This window comes from Electrona antarctica (assembly GCF_951216825.1).
Source record: "Electrona antarctica genome assembly, chromosome: 8".
NCBI classification, from domain to species: domain Eukaryota; kingdom Metazoa; phylum Chordata; class Actinopteri; order Myctophiformes; family Myctophidae; genus Electrona; species Electrona antarctica.
Genome location: NC_136789.1, coordinates 14,729,508 through 14,753,162, shown reverse-complemented (window position 1 = coordinate 14,753,162; position 23,655 = coordinate 14,729,508). Strand labels below are relative to the sequence as shown.

The following is a 23,655-nucleotide window of genomic DNA, read 5'->3' as shown; positions in this document are numbered from 1 at the left end:
TTTGCCCTCCTCATCATATTTCATGTTCCCTCTACCGTGATATTGACCCTCAACCCATTTCTGTCATGTCACCACTTTACACTCTGAATTGGATGCAGCCCTCTTTTTTTTTCTTCCAACAATGTATTTATTTTCCTTTTTTTTGACACAAATGACAATACAAATATACCAAAAAAACAACAACAATGAACATTACAAGACAATTACTGATATAAAGAAAGCAAAACAACAATAACCAAAAAACAAAACAAAACAAAAAAAACAACAACAGCACTACTCCTCCTCAGCTCCATCCATTAAATGTGACAAATCATTGTTCTTTATGTATCTTATAAAACGGCCCCACACCTCCTGAAACATTTCTCGTTTGTCCTTAAGAATGTATGCAATCTTTTCCAAAGGTAAACATAAAGACATTTCCATGAACCACTGTGTAATACTTGGTTTGTCTGGCCTCTTCCAGGTCAATGCTATCACTCTCTTAGCTTGTAAAAGACATATATGTATAAACATTTGTTCATTACGCTTTATCTTGTGTCCCTCTGGATATAGACCGAGCAGGAAGAACTTTGGTTCTGGTACAATATTTATTGACAAAATCTTCTGTATTTCCTGCCCGACCTTCCCCAAAACTCCAGGATGCAGCCCTCTGAGTCTGCTCTCACTAACAACCCTGATACTACAGACTCTGTTATGGAAAACTGATGCATTCATAAACCTTGATGCATTCCTTTACTTGAACAACATGTTTTCCATGGTCCAGCGACAGTCTGCCTCTCAGAAACATTAACAATATATGTTAAGAAAGTTGCTATTCTGCCTTATTGGGACAGATAATTAGGTCTAGGGCAAAAGAACTACAACTCCCAAACTCATCATCGACGTCTCATTCAGTATTTTAGCCGTGACGTGAGCGCCCCCTCCAGAGATACTTCCGGGTCCTACTTTTGTGTCGCATTTGTGTCCCCATAGAGCTATACTGTGACGCTCTGTCGGACTAAATCTGAGACGAAAACAACCACGAAAGTCTCATTTTACCGCTTTCCTCGCAACAACAAAGCTGCTGCTCTCCCAAATCTGGCTGTGACAGGCCGTCTGCCCCATGCGGAATACTATCGCCATTTTATTTAATTGTGTCAACTAAATCCTCATTTATCCTCCTGCAATCCTCCTGCAAACTAGATTCAACATACTCAACCCTGCACACATTCTAAATATGCACCCGAAATATTGTACCGAGCAAATGGACTGTTACCACCTTCAATAATAATGATAATAATAGTCTTTATTGTCTCCACATCATATTTTTTCTTTGTCATGGACACTTGTACAAAACATTAATAATTCTACTTGAGTTGGAAGCATTAAGACCCATTTTAACCCTCAATGGCTTCCTTTCTGAAAAATAACGTCATTGTAAAAAGATTCACGCGTTTAGATATTCTATTTACAATGAGATGTGGACGGGAGCTGGTGCCACTTGGACCCGGACGTAACGTAGCACTACAAAATGATGTCGGACTTAAATACTGAATTCCTCCCAGCCTGTATTTTGATAAGACTGTGACTGTATAAATAGAACATCTATTTTGCGAATCGTTGAGACATTTTCTAACGGCTGTTTGTAACTTCATCCTATCTCTCCGGATTACACGATCTGATGTAAAACTTACACCCTGGCTGGATTCCATTCTTGTGTCGTCTCCAATTATTATTGAGTAGTTTTTGCTATAACGTATTTTTACTTTAATATTATTTTATAATATTCAAAAGGGTTTTTCCTATAAGGTGTAATATTACGCTAAGAGGCATTTTGATGGATTTTATGGTCACTATGCCGATTTCAAGCTAAATCTTATATTTTGGCTGTAATGCCTAAATTCTATGGTCCTTCTCACTGACACTTGGAATTCAAAATATAAATCCAACAGCGGTATTGCTCGACTGTTGAAATAGTGTTTTAAAATCATAGACATAATTACTTTATTAGGACCAAGAGTGGTGCTTAAAGCTGCTATAAGCAATAATATGTCAAAATATTAATGACCTTTTTATTTTTTTGGTATTCAGACAGCCAGCAATGGGTAGAACGCTCCCAAAAATAATTTAGTCTCTGACTGACACATCTAGGGGCCGCAATCTGCATTCAAAGATGTTCCTAGAAGCTTTGTCATTGGTCGAAAAAAACCTGGTCGCAGTGACTAACCAATCAGGAAGCAGACAGGCAAATCGACCAATGACAAAGCTTCTAGGAAAATCTTTGAATGCAGATTGCGGCCCCTAGATGTGTCACAGAGACTAAATCTATTTTGGGAGCGTTCTACCCATTGCTGGCTGTCCGAATTATACCAAAAAAATAAAAAATAAAAAAGGTCATTAAAATTATTATTATTGCTTATAGCAGCTTTAATGTTTAGTAGTTCTAGTGATTCAACACTGCTACGGGGATGGGTTCTCACTGCAGTTTTTCCAATGGAATTGTATCCTCATGGTTTTGGATAAATTATTAAAATAATGATCTCAGGTAGCAAACCTGAGCTGTAATTTCTGTCAAAAACTATGGAAAAAAGCAACGGAAATCTGGCTAGTGAACTCATTACGGACTGACTTTGAGGGTTCTCTAAAGACCTACATATACAAAAAAATCACACCTGTGTGAACTGAGTGGTGTAAGGTATTATATAGCCTGATCAGCTGTGGTCTGACGTAATGTCTGACGTAATGAAATCAGCATCAACCAATCAGCATCAACCATGCTCATTTTTTGAGCACAGACAGACAGACAGACAGACAGACTAACAAAGCCAGTTGTAGGAGTGGTTTACACCACTCAAAAAAAAGATACCAATGAACCAATGAGAGATGTATTTAAATGCAGACTATTCTCAAATTGGGTTTGGAAGATACTACCTTGTCCTACAGGACACGCATTTAGACTGTCATATGAAAATAATTGTTTTTTTATCTTCAATACTTTGATAATATTGATCTAATCTAAAACATTTTAAATGGTATTTACCCTCAGGATAAATAAAGGTATGTCTCTCTGTAACGCCCGGGATTTGAACTCGTGAAAGTCCAATATCTTAACCACTAGAGTAGACATCCATCCATCCCTCTCATCTGGGTCAAAATCTTTGAGCACCAATTACTACGGGTGCCCAATGTAATCTTTGCTAAGACTCACAACACGGCAGCAATTGTATCTCAGTCTTTGTCCGTACGAATAAGAAAAAATATAGGCTTACAGAAGAAAGTTTCCAGTGTGGGCCAACTTCTTTGGACTTTAAATCACCTGCTTGTCTATCACTATTAGCTGCAATGATGTGCCCATTTCAACTCTTCAGAATCAAGTCTCAGTAAATAGCTCTGGGAAGGAGAGCCACATGGCCCAAGATGGCTTGTCTCTGATATAATTTGTGGCTGCAAATTACAAACAGAGGCAAAGTCAAGTTTGTCGAGGGAAAAAAGGGAAGAAATGTAGGGCTGTGTGCCACCCTAATGGATATCCTTGTAGCCGAGAGAAAATGGGACTCAATAATGTGTCCTTAATGTCTCCTAGTGCTGTTTGAGGGACATATCAGAAGAAACGTCCCCAGCCATTTCTGCACGCAATCATTTAATGGGACAGAGTCGACAGACAAATCTCAACAAAATGGATGTACTGATCTATTTCTGGGCTCAACAGATGGAGTGAATCTGTGGAGGGAGAGTGGAAAAAAGAAGGCTCCATACATGAGGGAGAAAAATAAGCCTTTCACAATTCATTCACCGGTGCAGCAGTGTGTTTTTTGTGTTTGTGTGCGCCCTAAGTGCAGACAGTGACAAGAATTTCAATTATTTAATTAGGGAGAGAAAATGAAAAGACTTAAGTGTTGTGATTTTTGCAGTCTTTCATAGATCAATCTAATGTGCGCTCACATTGGAAATCAACCAAGATGGAAGAGGGGCAAGTGAAGTAGCGTCTTCCTAAATCACGCAATTAAAATAGCAAATTAGTTTCTTGATATATTCATTTAAGTGGTTAAGTGGAAGGGTTTCTCTCCCCGTCCACACCGCTGTCTCATGGGTGTGTGTGGAGAGGCAGCGCCATCCACATGCTCTTATGATTAGAGCTGCCGCTTATATGCTGAGAAAATGCTGAAAGCACTTGCTGCACAAATTAGCCAGTTGAAGGCTTCAAAATTCAATTCCAAGGAGTTGATTTAAACATTTAGGCAAAGCGTGGCTGGAACTTCAGCAGCATTTTGCACACTGTATTCAACTTTCAGAGGCCATTAGTGTTGTTCATTGGGCTGCTGTCTAGTGCCCTGCACAGCAGGAAAATGCCATGCTTTTCACCGTTTGGCTCATTCAGCCGTTGCTTTATCTTCAGTTTTGTATTTTTTATAAGTCATCCATCATTGTACTGCATCCGTCTCTTGAAATAATTTGGGGATTTAGTCCATTTAATGAAATAGACATTTAAAACTGTACTTAATTTTTGGTATTTGAAAATTGTTGCAGATTCAGACCTCTTAGTGCCTCAATAAAAAGTATTCTCTACACAAAATCCAAATTGTGGTATACAATGTGCAATAACTGAAGATTTACAGGCTGGACTCTGTATTAGACTGGATCCAAGGCAACACACAGAGCAGAAGCTGCACAATTTTAAACTCTTGAGACACAGCTGGGGACTTGAGGTTTAGTGAATTATCACCACAACAATGGTTAATAATACTCCACTATACATTATTTTGGTTGTAATTGGCCAAATAGGACATAGCAGTCTGTGGTGACACAGATAGAAAGCCCATTCATTTTTTTTTAGATTAATTATTTTTAAGCATGGAACCAAGCCATCCAGGCTCCTGGTGTAGCACGACCGTAAAACATTTCATTATCTGTCAAATAATATTTGAAAACCGCAAAAAAGGGCATTTACTAAGTATAGCCTATAATGTAATTAAACATTCAAATATTTTTTGAAACAGAATCAAGTGTTTTATGGTCATGATTCACCTGGATGGTTTGGTTCCAGAGTAAATTTGTTGTTGTTATAAATGAATGGGTTTCCTAACTGTGGCACTGGCACCACAAAATGGCCGCCGCTGCTATGCTCTACCACTCTTATAGTATGTTATTCATCTCTTTGTTAATAAACCCTACATACTTCATTGTACATCAATAGTGAAAATAGATCTACAACACAACACAATTGGGAGCTTGTAGATCTGCTACACGTATCTTTGCAAAATGTTTTCGCCTGATGTTTGTCTATTTCCGTCTATTATGACAGGCCCTAAATAGGGATGCAAGGGTTCATGTAGAACTGTGTGAGCTCCTCATCCTATCAAGCACATACATGAAGGTAGACCTTCCATAACAAATTTAATTTCTCAAAAGATGGATGGATTCAAGGAAATGTAGATTTGCTCTGGCAACACAGAGGCATACATTGTCCACGTTGATGGTGCAGCGGAGGATCTCAAATGCCCTTCTGGCAGGCACACTCCAAATGGAAGAAAATAGGCTGTGGTCTATAAAAATGAAGTTAGATGTAAGTACAGCACTCACATCTCCGGGAGAGAAAAAAAATCCCTTTCCTGGGACATTTTGTTGTTGTCAATTGGTCTAGCAACTGGCTGTAATGTAGGTAATGGCGCTACTCTTCTCCTTTCATCTTCAGAGGTTGTGTGTCAAGGCGAAGGGAAGCCAGGCTGGAGATGGAACAAGGCACAACAAGCTGCCTTACAGCCAGGGTAGGGTCAAAACAAAGCCAAAAACTGACATCAAATCTGTCCACAGTACAGGGCGCTGTACTGGTATTAGATCCTTTTTCAACATGAACGGGGAAACAGCGTTCTTTTCAGCAAGCCATCGTGCGATGGAGTGCAAGTTAAGCTTCAGTGTGCCAATGCCATAGTTATAAAGGATAGAGTGCGTACCGGGAGCGACCCCCCCCCCCCCCCCCCCCCACACTCATTTCAATATAAGTTGCTCAGTGGCATTTTGAAGCATCCGGAAGACTGCTGGAAGTACCAAATTTATACTCAATGGCTCGAGCGAGCGAAATCGCTCTCAAATTTTAGGTCAGGTCAGGGTTGACGCACGTTTACGCACAGGACGTCAATGAACGTCCGTCGACCTCCATGAACGTGCTCCAGTTCCACTTTTGGCCAGTAGGTAGTGGCAGCTCCAACGTTGGACAGCCGTTCTGGGGGCTTGGCTAATGCTCATCGTCGTCACAATCGACGCCTTGTGAACTTGTAGATTGGCTATTTTCTGTGCGCAACAACAGCATGCGAAGACGTAGAAGGCTTAAAGATGGAGTGCCATGATTTTTTTCCACCCTAAAACATGATCATCAGGTCTTAGTTATATAAGGAAGTATATTTTTTTCAAAAAAGTGTACAGTATTTGTTAAAATGTTGTTTTTATGTGGGCACGCCCACCAGTTCATTAAGTATGCCTGGTTTGCCTGGTGGGTGGTGATGGGTGGTGATCCACCTGAACTGAAGCCGCACCCACAGCTGTAATTGTATGATAAAGGGGGAGGGGTTAGGGGAGGGGCTAATAGTGTGATGTCACTATATTACTGTTTATTTCATTGGCCCGTTTGACTGTGAAGGGTTCAGCCTCCAGGAAGAAACCCTAAATACACCATTGCACATAAAAACGACTCCAGGGTGTCTAATGAAGTACTGTCACCTCATAGACACATGAAAAACTGGAAAAATACAAAAATTGTGGCACTCCACACTCGCGCACTAACCACTTTAATACTATAAGCAGTGGTGGAGAAAGTACTCACGTTTTAATTAAGTAAAAGTATCAATACTGCAATATAGAAATACTCCACTACAAGTCCAGAATTCAAAATTGACTCGAATAAAAGTACAAAAGTATTGGCATCAAAATGTACTTAAAGTACATAAAAGTAGTCAGTCATTATGCAGAATTTCCCATTACACATGTTTTCAAATGTACAAAAATATTTTAAAAATAGCAGATCTACAAGTGAACAATGGGTCGCATCACAACGCATTGTAACTTAAGCTTTCAGATTACCTCGGCTATTTTCAAATAGACGAAATGTATATAGAGCTGAATTGGTTGATGTATGTTTTGTAAATAAAAATCTACAAAGTAAAGTAGTGGAGTAAAAGTACACAATTTGCTCCTGAGATGTAGTAGGTAAAAGTATTGGCAATTGGAAATACTCAATTACAGTATAAATACCTCAAAATTGTACTTAAGTACACTACTTAAGTATGTGTACTTAGTACAACTACGGTAACAACATAGAAATTGTTAACTGTGTGGTATTGTCCTATGATGCATTTATTTCTTAGAAAGTGTTCACTAGTGTCGGCCCATGGTGCAGTTCTTTATTGGAGGGTAATAATGTCACACACCTGGAGCACCATTTCCCAAACATACAGTCACGACCCATTTAGAGTTACAGACCTGATTTCCGAGAATTGCACCTTTAAAAACCTTAAAAAGCATGTACTTTGAATACTTACTTTTATTTTACATCTTATACCAAAGTTGTATATTATGTTTGGCTTTTATATAATACTGTACTTTCAGATTATTTATATATATATATATATATATATATATAATATATAAATATATAATAAAAACACTCCTGACACAGAGTAGCAGTGGCTAGAGTCAAATTTAATGCCTCACTTGCTCTCTATTGAAGCGAGTTCAGCTGTCCACTTTCAATCAAAACCATGCAGTCATCAGTATTACTTCAACTTGCCAAGCTTTGGCCATTTCTGTTTTTTCAGCAGATTCCCAAATGACAAAACTGGCCCACGCTGATTGGACAGCCATCTACTGGGCCTTTTGTCTCGGCTTTCTGTTTGTTGTAGCCCCGGTTCCCCTATTCACCCGCTCAAACGCTAGTACTATTAGCTTGCTGGAAATCTGCCTGTCTTGGCATTATAGGATCTTGTTCTGTTTTGTCAGGCAACCCTGTCTTCATAAACGTCTATTAAAGGGTTGAACAAGGTAAGTTGATATTTAATTTTATGCAATGATGTAAAAAAGTGAGTGTGACATTTGTATTAATTTATTTAAAAATAATTTAGACTTCCATTCCTCTGTTGTAATCTAGAAAACATGATATGAATTATGACCCAGTGCTAAGTACTCCATGGGCAATGTTGACTTTAACAACAGTGGAAAATAGGGGGTTTATGCTCAAGTGAATGCAATTCCCTAAATGTAAAGACTGTTTAACAGGTGGATATAACTACCACAAGTCTGTGACACAAATCCTTTAAAAAACACTTAAGCCCTACATACTTTGTTTGTGAGATTAATTGCAACAATATCTGATCTACAAGCTCACAGAGCTTGCATATCTGCCGGTTAACATCTCTTGTACAGAGCTAAGATGCCTTTTATGTGTGAAGATACTCCAGGTGTACTATTGGTGGTGTACGGCAAATATTAGACTTAAAGTTACAAATTGGTTGAGCTCTACAGAGACACATGTATAAAGTAGATTAATGACTGAACCATATTGAGCACTTCCTGAAGGTGAAAAAGATATGCCAATTACACACGTGGGGTTACATGGGGTGTGTGAAAGAATACTGAAACAGAAGGTTTCTATGGCAAAGAATAAATGACAAGCATGCAGTAAACACCACCAAAACTAATCTCCATCTGTATTTTAGTTTCTCAATTTAAATCTCATTTAGAATTGATGTTAAATGATTACACACTGAAATACTGAGTTTAATTTAAATGTAAGGGTTAACTTGACATTTAGGGATTCCATATAACTCCTTCACAATAGATTATTTATTACGTTTAATATTGATTACAATTACCTTATTTGGAAATTGTACAGATTTTGGTAACTGAACAAAGAGGTGAAAACAAAAGCTATTCCCATCATATTAATTTAGTCTCTGACAAACAGTTCACATTCTCCTTTAATCCACTAGTCTTTCCTTCAGACGTTGGGCAAAATAGAGGCAGGAATGTCAAACATCTAAGGAAAATACAGTAGCATACATGCCATTCAGTTGTGTTTTTTTCCCCCAATGTTAGCAGCTAGAAAATAGGGTTGAGACTTCCTTCACGTCAAAATGCAATCCCTAGAACTATTATTTGACAATGAAAAAGAAAAAGACATATAAAGCCTTTGAACTGAAACTGAATGGAACATGTGTAATACTATTAGGCAGCCAGCCGCCTATAGACCCATGAAGAGGCTTTGAACTGTGGTTTGTATGGAGAAACATAAGCAGCAAATCTTTTATATTGAAGAGGCATGAGAATGAATGTGATCTCCCAGCAATACTGAGCTCTTCAATGAATATTCTGTTTTACCATCTGTATCCTCCTTTAGAAATACTGAGCCAGAAGGATCTCCATTAGAAACAGGGAGGGGTCATAAGTTGCTGCATCCAGGTGGACTCATGAGCAATAGATGTATCAAGTATCAAAGCTGTTCTCCGGCCACTGGTTGAGCATTTTATCAGGGTTTTTTCTTCTTCTTCTATAAAGTGCCCATGGAAATGCCACTCTTTGAGTGATCTCACAGAGAACAAAGTATGCCATGCGCACCCGAGCGACCCCACAGATCAATCCAGTGGCAATAATATGTTCATTACAACGCAATTACTGACACTTAGACCCTCTCTCCCTGAAGTGTGTGTGACGAGTGAGGGGGGCTGCCACTGACCCCTGGTTTTAACTGACCCTGTGTGTGTGTGTGTGTGTGTGTCTTCTTCGTGCACATGCCTCCAGGTGCAGGATGTACAGCTTTATGGGCGGAGGGCTGTTCTGTGCAGGCGTGGGGAACATCCTCCTGATCGTTTCCACAGCAACCGATTACTGGATGCAGTACCGACAGTCCAGCAACTACATGCACCAGGGCCTGTGGCGTTACTGCATGCCGGGGAAATGCTTCCCGCACAATGACAGCATTGGTAAAGTCTAGAATGCACCATGCGCCTGCACACAGTAAACTCCTGCGTGAGGAATTGATCCATTTGTCACTACGAGTGTACAAATGCAACCAAATGGACCTGAGTAGTCCATTTGTACACTCACAGGACAAAGGATTTTACCGTGCACGATGCAGGCTTGGTTTCCATTGCAACTTGTAAACCAATACTTGCATTTTTCATTCTTTATCAAAATGGTCTACTTACACTGGAGTTGAACGGGCTCATGAGGACACCAATTATTCCCCCTGTGGTTACTTCTATTTATGGATGGGACGATATGAAAATGTTATTATTGCGGCAAAACTTATTGTGATTAACGATATTATCGCGTTAATCAAAATATGCTTCAAACTGTATGTTAACCACTTGAACCTCCAGCCTCCCTATTCGGGGGGAATGTTCAGCAAAAATATAATGGTGAATCAATTGTGTAGAGTGAAATAAGAGCGTACGAAATCACTCTTTACAGGTCAGTTACATAGCCAAGTAGAGGATTTAAGTGCTACTGAATTTGCAGATCAACAAAAGCGAATTCGTCCTAGTGTATGACGGAGGACAATTTCATGATAAATTAAAATGTTATTATTGTGCGCGTTTATTATCACGATAATAACTACCAACTTATATTGACCTGACCTTTGACCCTGTCCCCAGCCCATCTCGACGCTACCCGCGCCCTTATGATCCTCTCCCTGCTGGCATGTTTCCTTGGCATCATCATCGGCATCATGGCCTTCATACACTACTCGTCCTTCGACAGATTTGACAAAACCTTTGCTGCAGGCATATTGTTTTTCATCTCATGTAAGTTGCAGTCCATTCTGTTTTCACGTGGTGGTTGCTGTGGTGTGTTCTCTATATATTACATTATCAGTCAATATGAAAATAATAATACTAATAATAACAATAACTTTGGTTGTTTTTTTGTGCATTTACACTGGCATTTTGTTAATGGAATATATATTATATATTATATTTCTACAGTCTAATCACAGCCATCCAAACACATCATGAAAAGATTATTTGATTCCACAATGACGCAGGGATGTCTAGTACCTTCACAAAAGGACTGAATCTATGAAAGAAGAAGGGTTATGGTTTCATTATCCTCTTGTATGAAGCAGACATCAGCTTCTGGTTGTCTTTATAATTAGACTAATAGGAAAAACTGGACACCCTGCATTTCTCCTGCTGGAAATTCAACAAAGATGTTATTTGATAATCAACTACTACTGACTAGGTGGTTTCTAGGATAATAAATATTGTCCTGTGTATAGAGCATGTAAAGTAGACTAATATGACACTTGAGTCTTTTAACCATTTACTTCCATACTACTTCCTGTAACCAAGACATTGCCTTGCCTAGATAAGAAACAACCCAATTTACAATTTAGCAGATGCTCTTAATACACAGCGATTTACAGTCTAGAAAGAACACAACATGGTAATACATCAAATTCATAAAAATAGTCTTCAAGAATCCTACGTAAACTAAGAACCTAACAGTGGAATATCTATATAATGAACCTATGCGTATACACTATAGTGCTACGTCTACATGCTACTAACTACTTTACATAAGTTGAGCCTTTTCATACACCTGTAAGGTTGTCAAGGCTAGGGCAAGCGTTATGGCAAGTGCTACAGGCTAAAATGGAGTCTGAAGAGGTGGGTTTTGGGACTACGGCGGAAGATTGGGAGTGAGTGCCTTCCATAGTTTTGGAGCCAGAAGGGAGAAGAGTTTGGGATGTGTGGAGCATTGTCCCGGCATTTTTAGTGAATGTACTGCGTTGGCTGATCTGAGCACGCGGGAGGGTTAGTAGGGTCCGATCAGACTTGCGAGATAAGGGGGTGCCAAACCTTTAGGGATTCCCTTGATAATAATGTTAACCACATAACCCTATATACTCATGGCCTATTCATTGTCCAGTTTTCGGTGATGAGGTGACCACCGAAACGGTGGTTAGTAAAAACAGAGAGGGGATTGTTGTGTGAGCGCCGCGGTAACCACCGCGGCATGACATCATGTTGTAGTTTCCGGTGTCACCTCTTCACCGAACACTGGACTATGAATAGGCCTGTAGTCGACCAGAGTCCCCCGGGAATCGATACTAATCCAAATATCTCCACCAAAAAGCTCTCCAAACTCAGTTGGCAAATCTGCAATTAGTTTTCTAAGAACACTTGCCCCAGAATAGAGATGCTCTTGCCCAGTAACAAAATGGGGCAGCTACAGATTTAATTAAACAATTATTTTAATTGTACACTTAATAAACTGACGCAGTGCATTATGGGAAGTTGAGAACCTCTAAGGCCACCGGGTTTACGCCATATGAAAGCTAAAAAATAAGTGGAACAGATTCTATGCACCCTAGCATTTGGGGATTTTCTTAAAATGTCAGAAGTTCTAGTAAGCTTACATGAGTTCTAGACTTTGGGACACAGTCTTACATAAACTAGCTTAGAAATCTATATAGTGACAATTAAATTGCTTCCTGAAAAGTTTGAATGGTGAGCGGGAAATTAAATAACAGCACCTTTTCAACAGATGTATGACTACTTTTCAAATTGAAAACATGTAAATGGCCCATCCATGTTTAATATAGTGACTGAACTCATTAACACTTCCAGTAAAATATTCTACCAAACCACACTAACATATTTCTGTTACTAGTAAGTACACGGTAGCAGCTGAATGAGGTGGTCCTTCTGCACATGAAAACTATATCGCTGAAACCAATTAATCAATGACCGTCTGTACTGTACTACAATAAACAAACATCTTATATTATATAATGCTACTGTAAGTAACCTTTTGTCATTGTCCTTCCTCAGGCTTTTTAGTGTTTCTAGCAATGGCTGTGTACACGGGTGTGACAATTAGTTACTATGGGAAGCGCTATGGAAACTGGAGGTTTTCCTGGTCCTATATCATTGGCTGGGTGTCAGTGGTGCTCACCTTCTTTTCAGGTAAACATGAACACAGGCCATCTCCTACTCAACTCAATGTATCAATATTATACAGTATGAATTATGTTAAGTGATGCTGGTGATCAGTGTTCATTCACTGTCGTTTTCAACACACACCAAACAACATACCCAGCATATCGTATTGCAGTGGTGGAAAAGGTACTCACATTTTTTACTTAAGTATAACTATCAATACTGCCATACATAAATGTACTTGAGTAAAAGACTAAAAGTTCAAAATGTACTTAAAGTACCAAAAGTAAAAGTACTCATTGTGCAGAATGTCCCATTTCAAGTTCAAATGGCCAAAATGTATATACCTAGAGCTGAAGTGGTTAATGTATGTTTTGTAATAATAATCAAATTCTACTAGTAACTAAAGATTTCAAATAAATGTAGTGGAGTTAAAAGTACAATATTTGGATCCAAGATGGCGGGGTAGAAGTAAAAGTATTTGAAATTGGAATTATACTCAAGTAAAGTACAAATACCTCAAAATATAGTATTTAAGTACACTTAGTTACTTTCCACCACTGCCATATTGTAACATGTCTGTTCAGTTTGAGATATTACATGAAGACAAGCTCAAGACAATCCATATTGGGAATTTCAGATGTGCTGTATGATCTTTTCCTGTTAAATGGTTTCCATGTGATGGTGTAGTTAGTAGTTTAAAGCTGAAAGGAGAGAGGAGATCCGCACACTGTTTTAAAACAATAGGCTACATAGTACAATAGTATTGTTTGTCTTTTGTATTGACTGTTGTCAATACATTATTTGGGAGCTTTTAAAACGGTGTGTGGATCTCCTTCTCTCTCTCTCTTGATTGACTATTGTAGTTTAAAGCTGACCAGATCTACAGTAGCCTACATGCCAGGCACAGCCCTTGGCCACCAGCAACTTGTGTTTGATGATTACCTTGAAGTTGTGGAGCTGTCTCTGGTTGTGTTCTTTATACTGCATCTGAATACATAATCAGTTGTGGAAGATATACTTCATTCACTTCAGTCCACTACAAATATTATAAGCCTCATCATGAATATTTAATATTTCATTTCATATTTCATCATGAAGATTTCACTCAACAGTCATCATATTCAGTTAGAAATGTCAAATATAAGTCTGTCTGATGTGCAGGCTACAATTAGGCTAACATAACAACAAACGTGATGGTAAATACTTGACTGAATATGGACTGCAAGCTGCAATATATTATGTATGCATAGTAGACTACTTACTGTTTGTGACGTACTGTTGTCCGCAGAAGAAAACATACACATATCAAAATAATACAAAACATCAGAGGATGTGTGTGTTCAATTCAGTTTGGTGGCCACCATCTTGAACTCGAAAAACAGGCGGCGCTTGGAAACCAGCTTCCTTGTTGGAAACCAGGAAGTGATGCACATGCTCGCATGTGTATTGTGTATGTCAGTATGTGAGCCATGATGTGAGCTAATTTCGAATTACTAAATCAATTTTAAATAGGCAAACACAAGTTTCCTGCTTTCAATAACATAACAGTATACCTTAATACACGGCAACCAAACATATCGGTAGGGTAAACAGGTGTTACCAATAATAGCTACTATAATTGGACACTATGAGCCATCATTGGTAGACCTACCTGTGCTGCTGAACGTTCCAAACCCCACCGAATTGATACTGGACCTACTGGCGAAATGGATTGACCAGATATAGAACTTGTCTTTTTTATTCTAGGTATATTCTATATGTGTGCCTATCGGATGCATGAATGCCCCAGAAGCTCTAATTCTCATTAGAAGACCTGAAGCATGGATTATTGGACCTGCATCAGAACTGCATGTGTGCTGAACATGTCCACCAACATGGACCCAAAGTAATACCTCCTTAATTGATAACAATAAAAAGATTATGCAATTGGAAATTGGGGGGAAATATGCCTCTTTTGTTTCCTTGTGTGTTATGCTTATATATGCATGCATGTGTCATGTTTTGTTCATAACGTTGCTTTTTAAGTAAGCACTCATATAAGCCTACAGGCTACACTTATTTAGCCTACTACATCCAGTTTTATTATCAGTCACCTACAAGCAGCTAAACTATACTATTCAAAATATTCAGGTCATAAAATATGAAAGCTATCACACCGCTTTTTGTAAGCTATAGGCCTATAGGCTATATCACACCGCTCTCAGTGAGACTGACACATGTTCTCCCCATGCCCAAACCAAATAATAAGTTGTATAATTTTGCCTATATGGAATAATACCAAGGGATTGTATGTATGTGTAATATGTATATACCGGTAATTGCTTTATAGGCCTACTGGAAAAAAATAAATCGATGGTCTGACCAAATCCTGGAATAGCCAACCATTTGTATTGACATTATTTCCGATTGTTAACGGGACACGGAATTTCGTTTAAACTGAAAAACATTTGACTCAGAATCGTATCAAGGGTCAAGGCCTAACGATACAAAATAGATCGCTTCAATCGCTTGGCTAATTAGAGAGACCATGCAACTTAATTCAAGTTAAGAACGAAATATAGCACGATAGGAGCAATGCACCTGCACCATATGTGTCCTATTCAATATTAATTATTCAATAATAGTATGATTAAATGCATGATGGGAGAGTTCGTGAAAGCGGAAGTTCTTAGTATTTTCTGCGGCATATTGAATAGGCCATGTATCTAAATGTTCCAACCAGCCTATAACCCAATAACCTATAAAGATTGTAGCTTCTTGTCATTATATCAATACATTTAGGCTAGGCCTACTGTCAAACTATACATTCTAACTTTCACAAAACCCACCTGCCTATAGGCTACTTTCCAAGCAATTGTGATCCTTAGATCTATATAGGCCTATAGCCTTCACTAGCATGGGTGCTATTGAAAACTAAGCCATATTACCAAATGCAGTGTTGCAACTGCAAGCCTCTTATCGAAATGTGCCACTTATACGGCTGACGCACTGCCACACCAGCTCAAAAATGTACTTGATGAAATGGCTACTAAAAGCCGCTTAACTGCACCTCAGGAGCGGATCCTATTGACTCTCCACGTAAAGACGATTTCATCACCATTTGTTCATTTGCTTTCTAATTTCCCTCTAAAGCAGCTTGTTATCCTGCCTGGTGGTGTGCTCTATAAAGAGAGAATGACGCATATGGTCACCGCGCTCCGCTTTGGACCAACTCCAATTGTCAAAGAAACTAAGCTGTATATACGGCACTTTTAGGGGTTTGTATATTAACTGACTGCTGCAGTTCGTGCATTCTATAACACGGGATATGTTTCGGCCACAGTAATTATTAGCCAGTCAAAGTCAAATCTGGAGCTAGTGCATGTGGTCATATATAGGGTGAGGGTCATTTGCCTGCTTAACACTACTCAAACATACTTTTATATTCCTCTCACAAAAGTCGTTGTATTTCCGAGCATTTAATTAAAACTCAGACAAATTTACATTTTGAGACAGATTCATGCAACATGGCCTATGCGCAGGCAGAATTAGGTATTTGGTGGACGCGGTGCAACAGCGGCGTGCGTAATTGATTCCGGTAATTAATTTGTTCTGCCTGATCAAATGGAAATCCTGTCCTCGAGCAGCAGAAGGATTGCAACTTCCGCTCTAACATCTCACTTAATTGCCTAATAGCATTGCAGCAGGAATTCTGCCTACATTAAGACACTTTCACACATTAACCACCATGATTGGAAATGTGATGACAACACGATATCAACAAATTATAGCCTACGTATTCCGTCGCCTATAATGACACAGGAGCAGTACTTGTACTCTCCCAGATTTTAATACCAACAATTACAGCCAATTTAGGTGGAATTATTAGTGGCTCATAGCACAGCCCTCTCGTGGGAGCTGTGAAACAGGCTGGATACTTCTAAAACGGGTGAAGACGTAGCAGCCGATACATTTCTAGGGAATGTGAACTCGTTCAAATGGAATTGGAACAGTCTGGAACCGATATGTGCAGGGCTGTCTCATGCTTGAATTAAAACCTGAAAATGTATATTCTACTAAGGAGCTGGATAGACGGGCAGGACCCTGTTACTGAACAAACACTTATGATTGTTATATTAGAAATAGGCCTACAGAACTTTACGTTTAACTTTTTAACAGAAACTCACAGGTTAACACCATTAACTGATCAAATAGCAAAACGTTTTTCTGAGCTGCACCAGCCTAAAATTATAACATTGTACAAAAGGCTAAATAAAAACTGTCTTTTTACAATGGTTTTCAATGGGAACGGAGCGGAACGCCACGCAATGGCAACGAAACATGTTTTATATTGAGAAAAACAAATAAAACAAAATGTATTGTGCAAAACTAACTTCCACGCACCATAGGCTTAAACCCAAATAGCATATGGTTATACACTCAATGTGCGCATAAAGAGAAAAAACTAAACTAAAGCAAGTTAGAGTGAACTACAGTTGTGAGCGGCTGCATGGCAGTAAGGTTTCAGCACCACGGCGAGCGACCCTCCCCTCTCTTATTACCCTTACCCATATAAAATCACTACCGCCCGCCCCACCAGCGCGCCATTGGCTGATTACAAATCAATTTCACAATCTGCCATTCTCTTTGAATAAATAGTAATCTGTCTCCCACCGACTCTCTAATACCGATGAACGCTGCACAATACTCCCACTCACTCACTGTTTATACGGGCTGCAGACAGTTTAAGCGCGGTCGCTGCTTTGGGAGACTGCACTTACAGAGAGACAGACAGACAGACATACAAACTAAACAGATGCACGTTACTTTGAAGTTGGTTTAAAAAAACACAACTTAATAAAATAATCATTATCATAATGAGTCTTTACACGTCTCCGGCGCCACAGGTGCAAACGCAGAGGTCGACGTCGTTCTTCATTGAGGATATCTTGTTGCACAAACCCAAGCCTTTGCGAGAAGTTTTCCACACGCCGTTCACCACGTCCCTCGCGTCCAGAATGCCCATCCTGGAATATGGATATCCACTGATGCCAGCTCCGATACTGGCACCTCATCCACACCATCCTCTGCACAAACCGGACCACCACCATCATCAGTATTTCTTCTCATCTGGTAAGTAGGCTGCACTGCAGCATGTGCATGTTGACATCATTACCATTTTGTATAAAAAGTTGTCCGTTAGCCTATAAACAATTAGCAAATCTCTAAAATGTGCGAAAGAACATTGACCGAATTATTTGACTGGAATTTCCAGTATGCGCAACTGAATGTCTCTGAAATATGTAATGTATAGCCTATAAGCCAATTATGTAAACCAATAGCCATATAGAAGTAAAGCCAATCAAGTTCAAAATTTCAAATTAGCCTACGTTCAACGTGAATTAGGCTACAATAGAGACAAGTTAAAAAGAAGGGGGGAAAAATATTGTAAACTGATATATTCCATGTGACAGGCATGCAAATGCCGGCATTATTTCAGCATCACCCAGAGTTACCGGGCAAGCACTGCAGGCGCAGGAAGGCACGGACGGTCTTCTCTGACTCCCAGTTATCTGGCCTGGAGAAGAGATTTGAAATCCAGCGATACCTTTCTACACCAGAGAGAGTGGAGCTGGCAACGGCCTTAAGTCTTTCTGAAACACAGGTAACAAAAACCGACTAAATGCGATCAATCTGAGGCTAAGCCATATGATTGCAAATCAAGTGGATTCAATACTTTTTCCAAAATAGACAAGTGGATTAAATGATTCTATTTTCTTTTAAATGCGCAGGTGAAAACGTGGTTTCAAAACAGACGGATGAAGCATAAAAAACAGCTGAGAAAAGCGCAGGACGTGCGGAAAAATCCAAGTGAACTGGACAGGTCAGACAACTGCGAGAGTGAGAGTGAAATTAATGACAAAAACAGTGATCAGATGAAAAGCGGACTGGACCCTGACTTATACATGGAAAACGAGGACGATGTCGACATTGAAGATGACATTTGCTCTCCAGAACATTTACTATAGTAGGTAAAAAAAAAAAAAAAAGTGAGCTGTTTTATAAACGGAATTACCCTGTCTAAATGTTGGCCTTTTGAATCTACCCAGAGACGAAATATTGACACACAAAAATTAAAAAAGTATTATCATGTCAATATTTATTCAAGCATTTTTCCCTTTCTCTGACTTATAGTTGTAAATTTGTTGTGCTTGGCTAACGAAAAATAATATATCCAACATTATCACTATTATAATCGCTGAATGTTGCAAAACAAATGTTTATTTTGACAACATGTAAGAAATACTGTTAAAACGAGTAATTTAAATATCTACTGTAAAGCTATTTGGTTTGTAAGGTAAATGTATCATTATTATACCCCATTATTTTTGCACTTTTTCAGTCAAAACCTTGCATTTATATATTCAGTGTAGATAGGTTATTTATTTACAATTATAGAACCATTTCATACTTTCTTTATGGGACAGTATAGGTTAATTCTGATGTGTGTTAGCTTTAGTGAATCCATTTTGTACAATTAACCACACACGAATTCCATGTACATGTTTGTCTACTATACTCAATTTAACCAATTGTTCAATTGTACCATACCTATATATTATTAAAAAAAAAGAAATATCTTGTTTTCTATTCTCGATTTCATCGGATAGCTCCACCGCAGGTGAATTAATTGGCCAATGAGCGCCTAAAATAAATGATCACATAAAACCATATATAGGCTATATAATAATATCAATAATAATATTTAATCATATATGTGACATATGTCTGATTATGTATACCACATCATCTGGCACTTTGGTGCCCATATGGCCACCTGCGTTACGCACAGTCTCTGCAGCATGCCGTCCTGTTGCGCGGAGCCAAGTCTGGGTTTAAGTGGTTTATACTTAGTTCATAATAAACCAAAGAAGAATCTGTGAATAACTAGACATTCGATTCATTCTGTAATATCATAAATACTGTAATATCTAAAAACGTAAGGCATTTATATAGGCTAAGGTATAGCTATAGGCTATATTTGGATATTGTTCAGTATTCAATCAAATATAAAATGATGAGGGGTAACTTTCAATAACGAGCAGAGATTACGGAGACATTTGATGAAGAATAAAAAAAAATGAATAAAAATTACATCCGGGGAAATAATTTCTTAGTCACACATCATCGATGGGGAATCCAAGCAGAAACTGCAGGCTTTCCTGAAAAGTTGCAATGCGAAAATGGAAGCCATCATTCTCACGATAATAAAAATCTAAATATATTTTTAAATGTTGTTTAAAAACAATCTGCCGCAGCCTAACGACGATGTCACATGGTGAACTGCCCACATCCCTCCTATGAGACGCTGAATGAGAAGAACAATTTGTGCTATTTCACCATGAACATTAGTGAGGACCAAATATGAACATAGGTTGAAAAGTGGAGAAGTGCAGGTCCATTGTCTGATAACAGTGTCAGTGACTAAATGGGGAATTATAATCTTCATTTTATTTTGTTCAGCAGAAAATAAACCTTTAACCCAATGCTGAAGGTCTATAAGTTTTTTGCTAGATTGTATAATAATAATGGTAATAATAATAATAATAATACATACATAATTATTATTATAACACAATATTTGCAGTAATAATCTCTTCTGATTTGATTTAAAAGATCAAATGTGGCTTTTCCCATTTCTTTAAGTCACATATAGTCATATCATTAATGTTGTATTGCCTCAAAGCACAATATTTTGCCATATAACAAACCAGTGCCGTCATTGGAAATTCAGTAACCATGTGTCTAATTTCAGGTTAGATGAATGTGAAGAAACAGTTGATTGCATCCTGTGCCATCTATCAACTTAATTGGGGAAAAACCACAAATAAATTGGAAATACACACAGGAAATACTGCAAAGGGCAGCTAAAATGGATATAAATACTGAATCGAGCAACTTAAAAACTGTCTGGGGTGTTCACATAATCTTAGTATAAAATAAACAAAAGTTTTTTTGAAGGTGAAATATCCCTATAGTGCCCAAAGTTATATTTTAGTATGTTTGAAAGCAACATTCTAAACAAGATAAATGAGGGTTTCAGTTCTGAGAATGTGTTGGTATTTGGAGTGTTAATCACAAATATAACTTTTTCAGAACTATTTATTTTAGTTTCTATTATCAAGTTATGACAATATTGACAATTTATTATAGCTATTCTTTTAACGTAGCCGTAATTGCAGTTTCATGTAAATTCCATGAATTGAGGATTCATAACAATCATACTCCTTCGGGTTGCCCATTATTTATGGCATAGTATGGCTACAGTAAGTTACCATGACCCACAAAGTATGAGGAAATAATTAACCTTCGCTCTCAAAAGGATAGCCATGATTTTAATTTCCACAACGGAATATCTCCAACATTGTATTACATTGTATCTACAAGGAAGAAGAAAATTGTTCCCTCTATTAATTTCTTTCACCATATTAATGCTGATCATAACAGGGAGCAGCAGCCCATTTCTTACGGTGCAGATTGATTCAATGAACAACCTATTTTAGTGATGACTAATCCCCAAGGTAAATAATACAACACGCAAGAAAAGATAGACACACACACACACATCAAGCACATGGGGACACACATACATGTACTCGCGCACCACACACACACACACACACACACACACACACACACACACACACACACACACACACACACACACACACACACACACACACACACACACACACACACACACACACACACACACACACACACACACACACACACACACACACACACACACCTAACCCTGGCCCTATATCTGTGCATTTTTGGACATTAATCTGCAAACCCTTTCCTTCTCCAAAGAGCATAAGGTGTGTTCTCCTGCCCATTTTGAATAGCAGCAATTCATGTAATTTCAAGACATAATCCTGATTAGAGTATCACAGTGTGAATGTGTGTGTGTGTGTGTGTGTGTGTGTGGGGGGGGGGGGGGTATTCTCTACAGAGAATAGGCCATGCAGAAGGTGATCAATTAAAAGATTAAGCATTTTGCAACACATGGACGCATCTGCATTTGGGCCTAATAGCAGGGCCATCAGCTCATTTTCAGGCAGTCTGCCGCCTGCGCTGAAAGCCTGCTTCTCACATCAAAGTGTATGCATCTGCCTTAGCTTTCCAATGGGCAGAAAGGGATGCTAATTTAGGCCCCTTTATGTACAGCAGTGAAAGACTCCTTCAATTAACTAGATTTCAATGGCAAAAAAACCCAGGAGGTAGGCTACAGCAAAAAAAAAAGAAGAAAAAAGATGCAAAGAGATAGACAGCGTTTCTCATTAAATCAAATAAGGCTCCATCATTTATTTCTCTCTACGCATCTGAGGACTTATCACCAAAACACAGGGCTTCAAAGAGCCCATGATGGGTTAAATAGAGACTATAATCTAATTACAATATTATACAGAGGTAAATAGTGCTTTGATAATGATCTGAGGGTTCTATTAGTGGGGGGGGGGGGGGGGGCAACCACTTTAGAACATGGCTAAAGTAAAGTGCATCCAGTCCCAGGACTCAATCAGGTGAGTTTCAAAGTGTCATCTTCATCAAGTGCATTTGTACTATCTGTGAGGTACAGAAATTAATCCACGTGTGGATTAATTGCATAACCAGGTGCAGAAAGGAGAAAAGGATGTTACTAAAAACACAATTAGCTAATTATTGCAAACTGATAAAGTGCCCCTCGGGGCACAGGTCTCCACCAGGGCAGATCAGGTTGTGGCCTCCTGGTGGCGCTATAATAGGCCAATGTGAAAAGGGTGCCATTTCTTCGCCTGAGGCATTTTGTTCCAAAAATGTGTTTTGCAAAAATCCACCTGCTGGTGGCGCTATAACAGGCCAATGTGAAAAGGGTATATTCCTCAACCTAGTAGGAAAGTCTGTGAAAGATTTCACGTAAATTGCACACTGCGTTCATGATTTGAGGCTTTTTGTTAAAAACTGGCCAATCCTGCAAACTTTGAAAGCCAATGTTAGCCAATTAGGATAGAATATGAAATATCGGACAGATCCATATTGAACACATGACTATAGAGATAGTGTGTAACGATTTGCGGAATTTTTGGACAGAATCTGGAGGAGTAATATAAAAAAATTTGTTTTTCAAAAGTTGGCCTCCTGGTGGCGCTAGAACAGGCCATTCTGGAAAATGCAGAGGTTCATCGTTGGCATCCAGGGAGTGTGTGTGCAAAATTTGGCATCGACCGGGTTAACGGTGCCGGAGATTAGCTGGTAACAGGCGGACGGATGGACACACGCACAGTCGCACACACACGGACGGACTCACACACACAAGGGCGGAGTGCAAAACATACTCTCTCCCCATGCCGTCGCACTGGTGGAGACAATAATTTATTACAGAACTACAGTACTGCAGATAAATACAAGTTTGCACTGTTAACTTTCAGGGGATGTTTGCATATTAATTACAATAGCGCTGTTCAGATTCCAAGAATGTTCCACATTTTTGGGTAGACTATTAAGACGCATTTGTTTGATTGAGAGTATATGTCATCAGTGATACTAGTCTGTCTTCATCAGTAGCACATATACAAGGGCAAACTATAACCAGCATGCATTGATTAGTAATATATTAGTTGGGTATGTAAAGCTAAAAAGGATATGTTCTTCTTGAAATGAGTGTGACTGACCAATATACATGTCTTGTGACCATTGCCATAAAAAAGGTTTCTTT

General features: G+C 38.8%; 3 protein-coding genes across 3 annotated transcripts in view; 2 read left to right on the top strand and 1 right to left on the bottom strand.

Annotated features, from left to right (window-relative positions):
• The window catches only part of ntm (neurotrimin), a 555,361-nt gene extending 541,049 nt beyond the window's left edge, over nt 1-14,312 (bottom strand). The window contains exon 1 of the mRNA XM_079508855.1: nt 14,177-14,312. The gene's annotated coding sequence lies outside the window, so the exon portion shown is untranslated. The remainder of the gene's footprint in view (nt 1-14,176) is intronic.
• Nucleotides 9,773-14,722, top strand: lim2.1 (lens intrinsic membrane protein 2.1; the record flags this gene model as incomplete). The annotated part of the gene is made up of 4 exons (XM_079508856.1): nt 9,773-9,947; nt 10,623-10,772; nt 12,804-12,938; nt 14,661-14,722. 4 exons carry the CDS (start codon nt 9,773-9,775, stop codon nt 14,720-14,722), a joined length of 522 nt encoding a protein of 173 aa, XP_079364982.1.
• A 3,048-nt stretch (nt 14,723-17,770) lies between these two features.
• On the top strand, nt 17,771-18,922 carry bsx (brain-specific homeobox; the record flags this gene model as incomplete). Its single annotated transcript, XM_079507270.1, has 3 exons — nt 17,771-18,026; nt 18,368-18,558; nt 18,686-18,922. The coding sequence occupies 3 exons, from the start codon at nt 17,771-17,773 to the stop codon at nt 18,920-18,922; spliced, it is 684 nt and encodes a 227-aa protein (XP_079363396.1).
• Between the last annotated feature and the right edge of the window lie 4,733 nt (nt 18,923-23,655).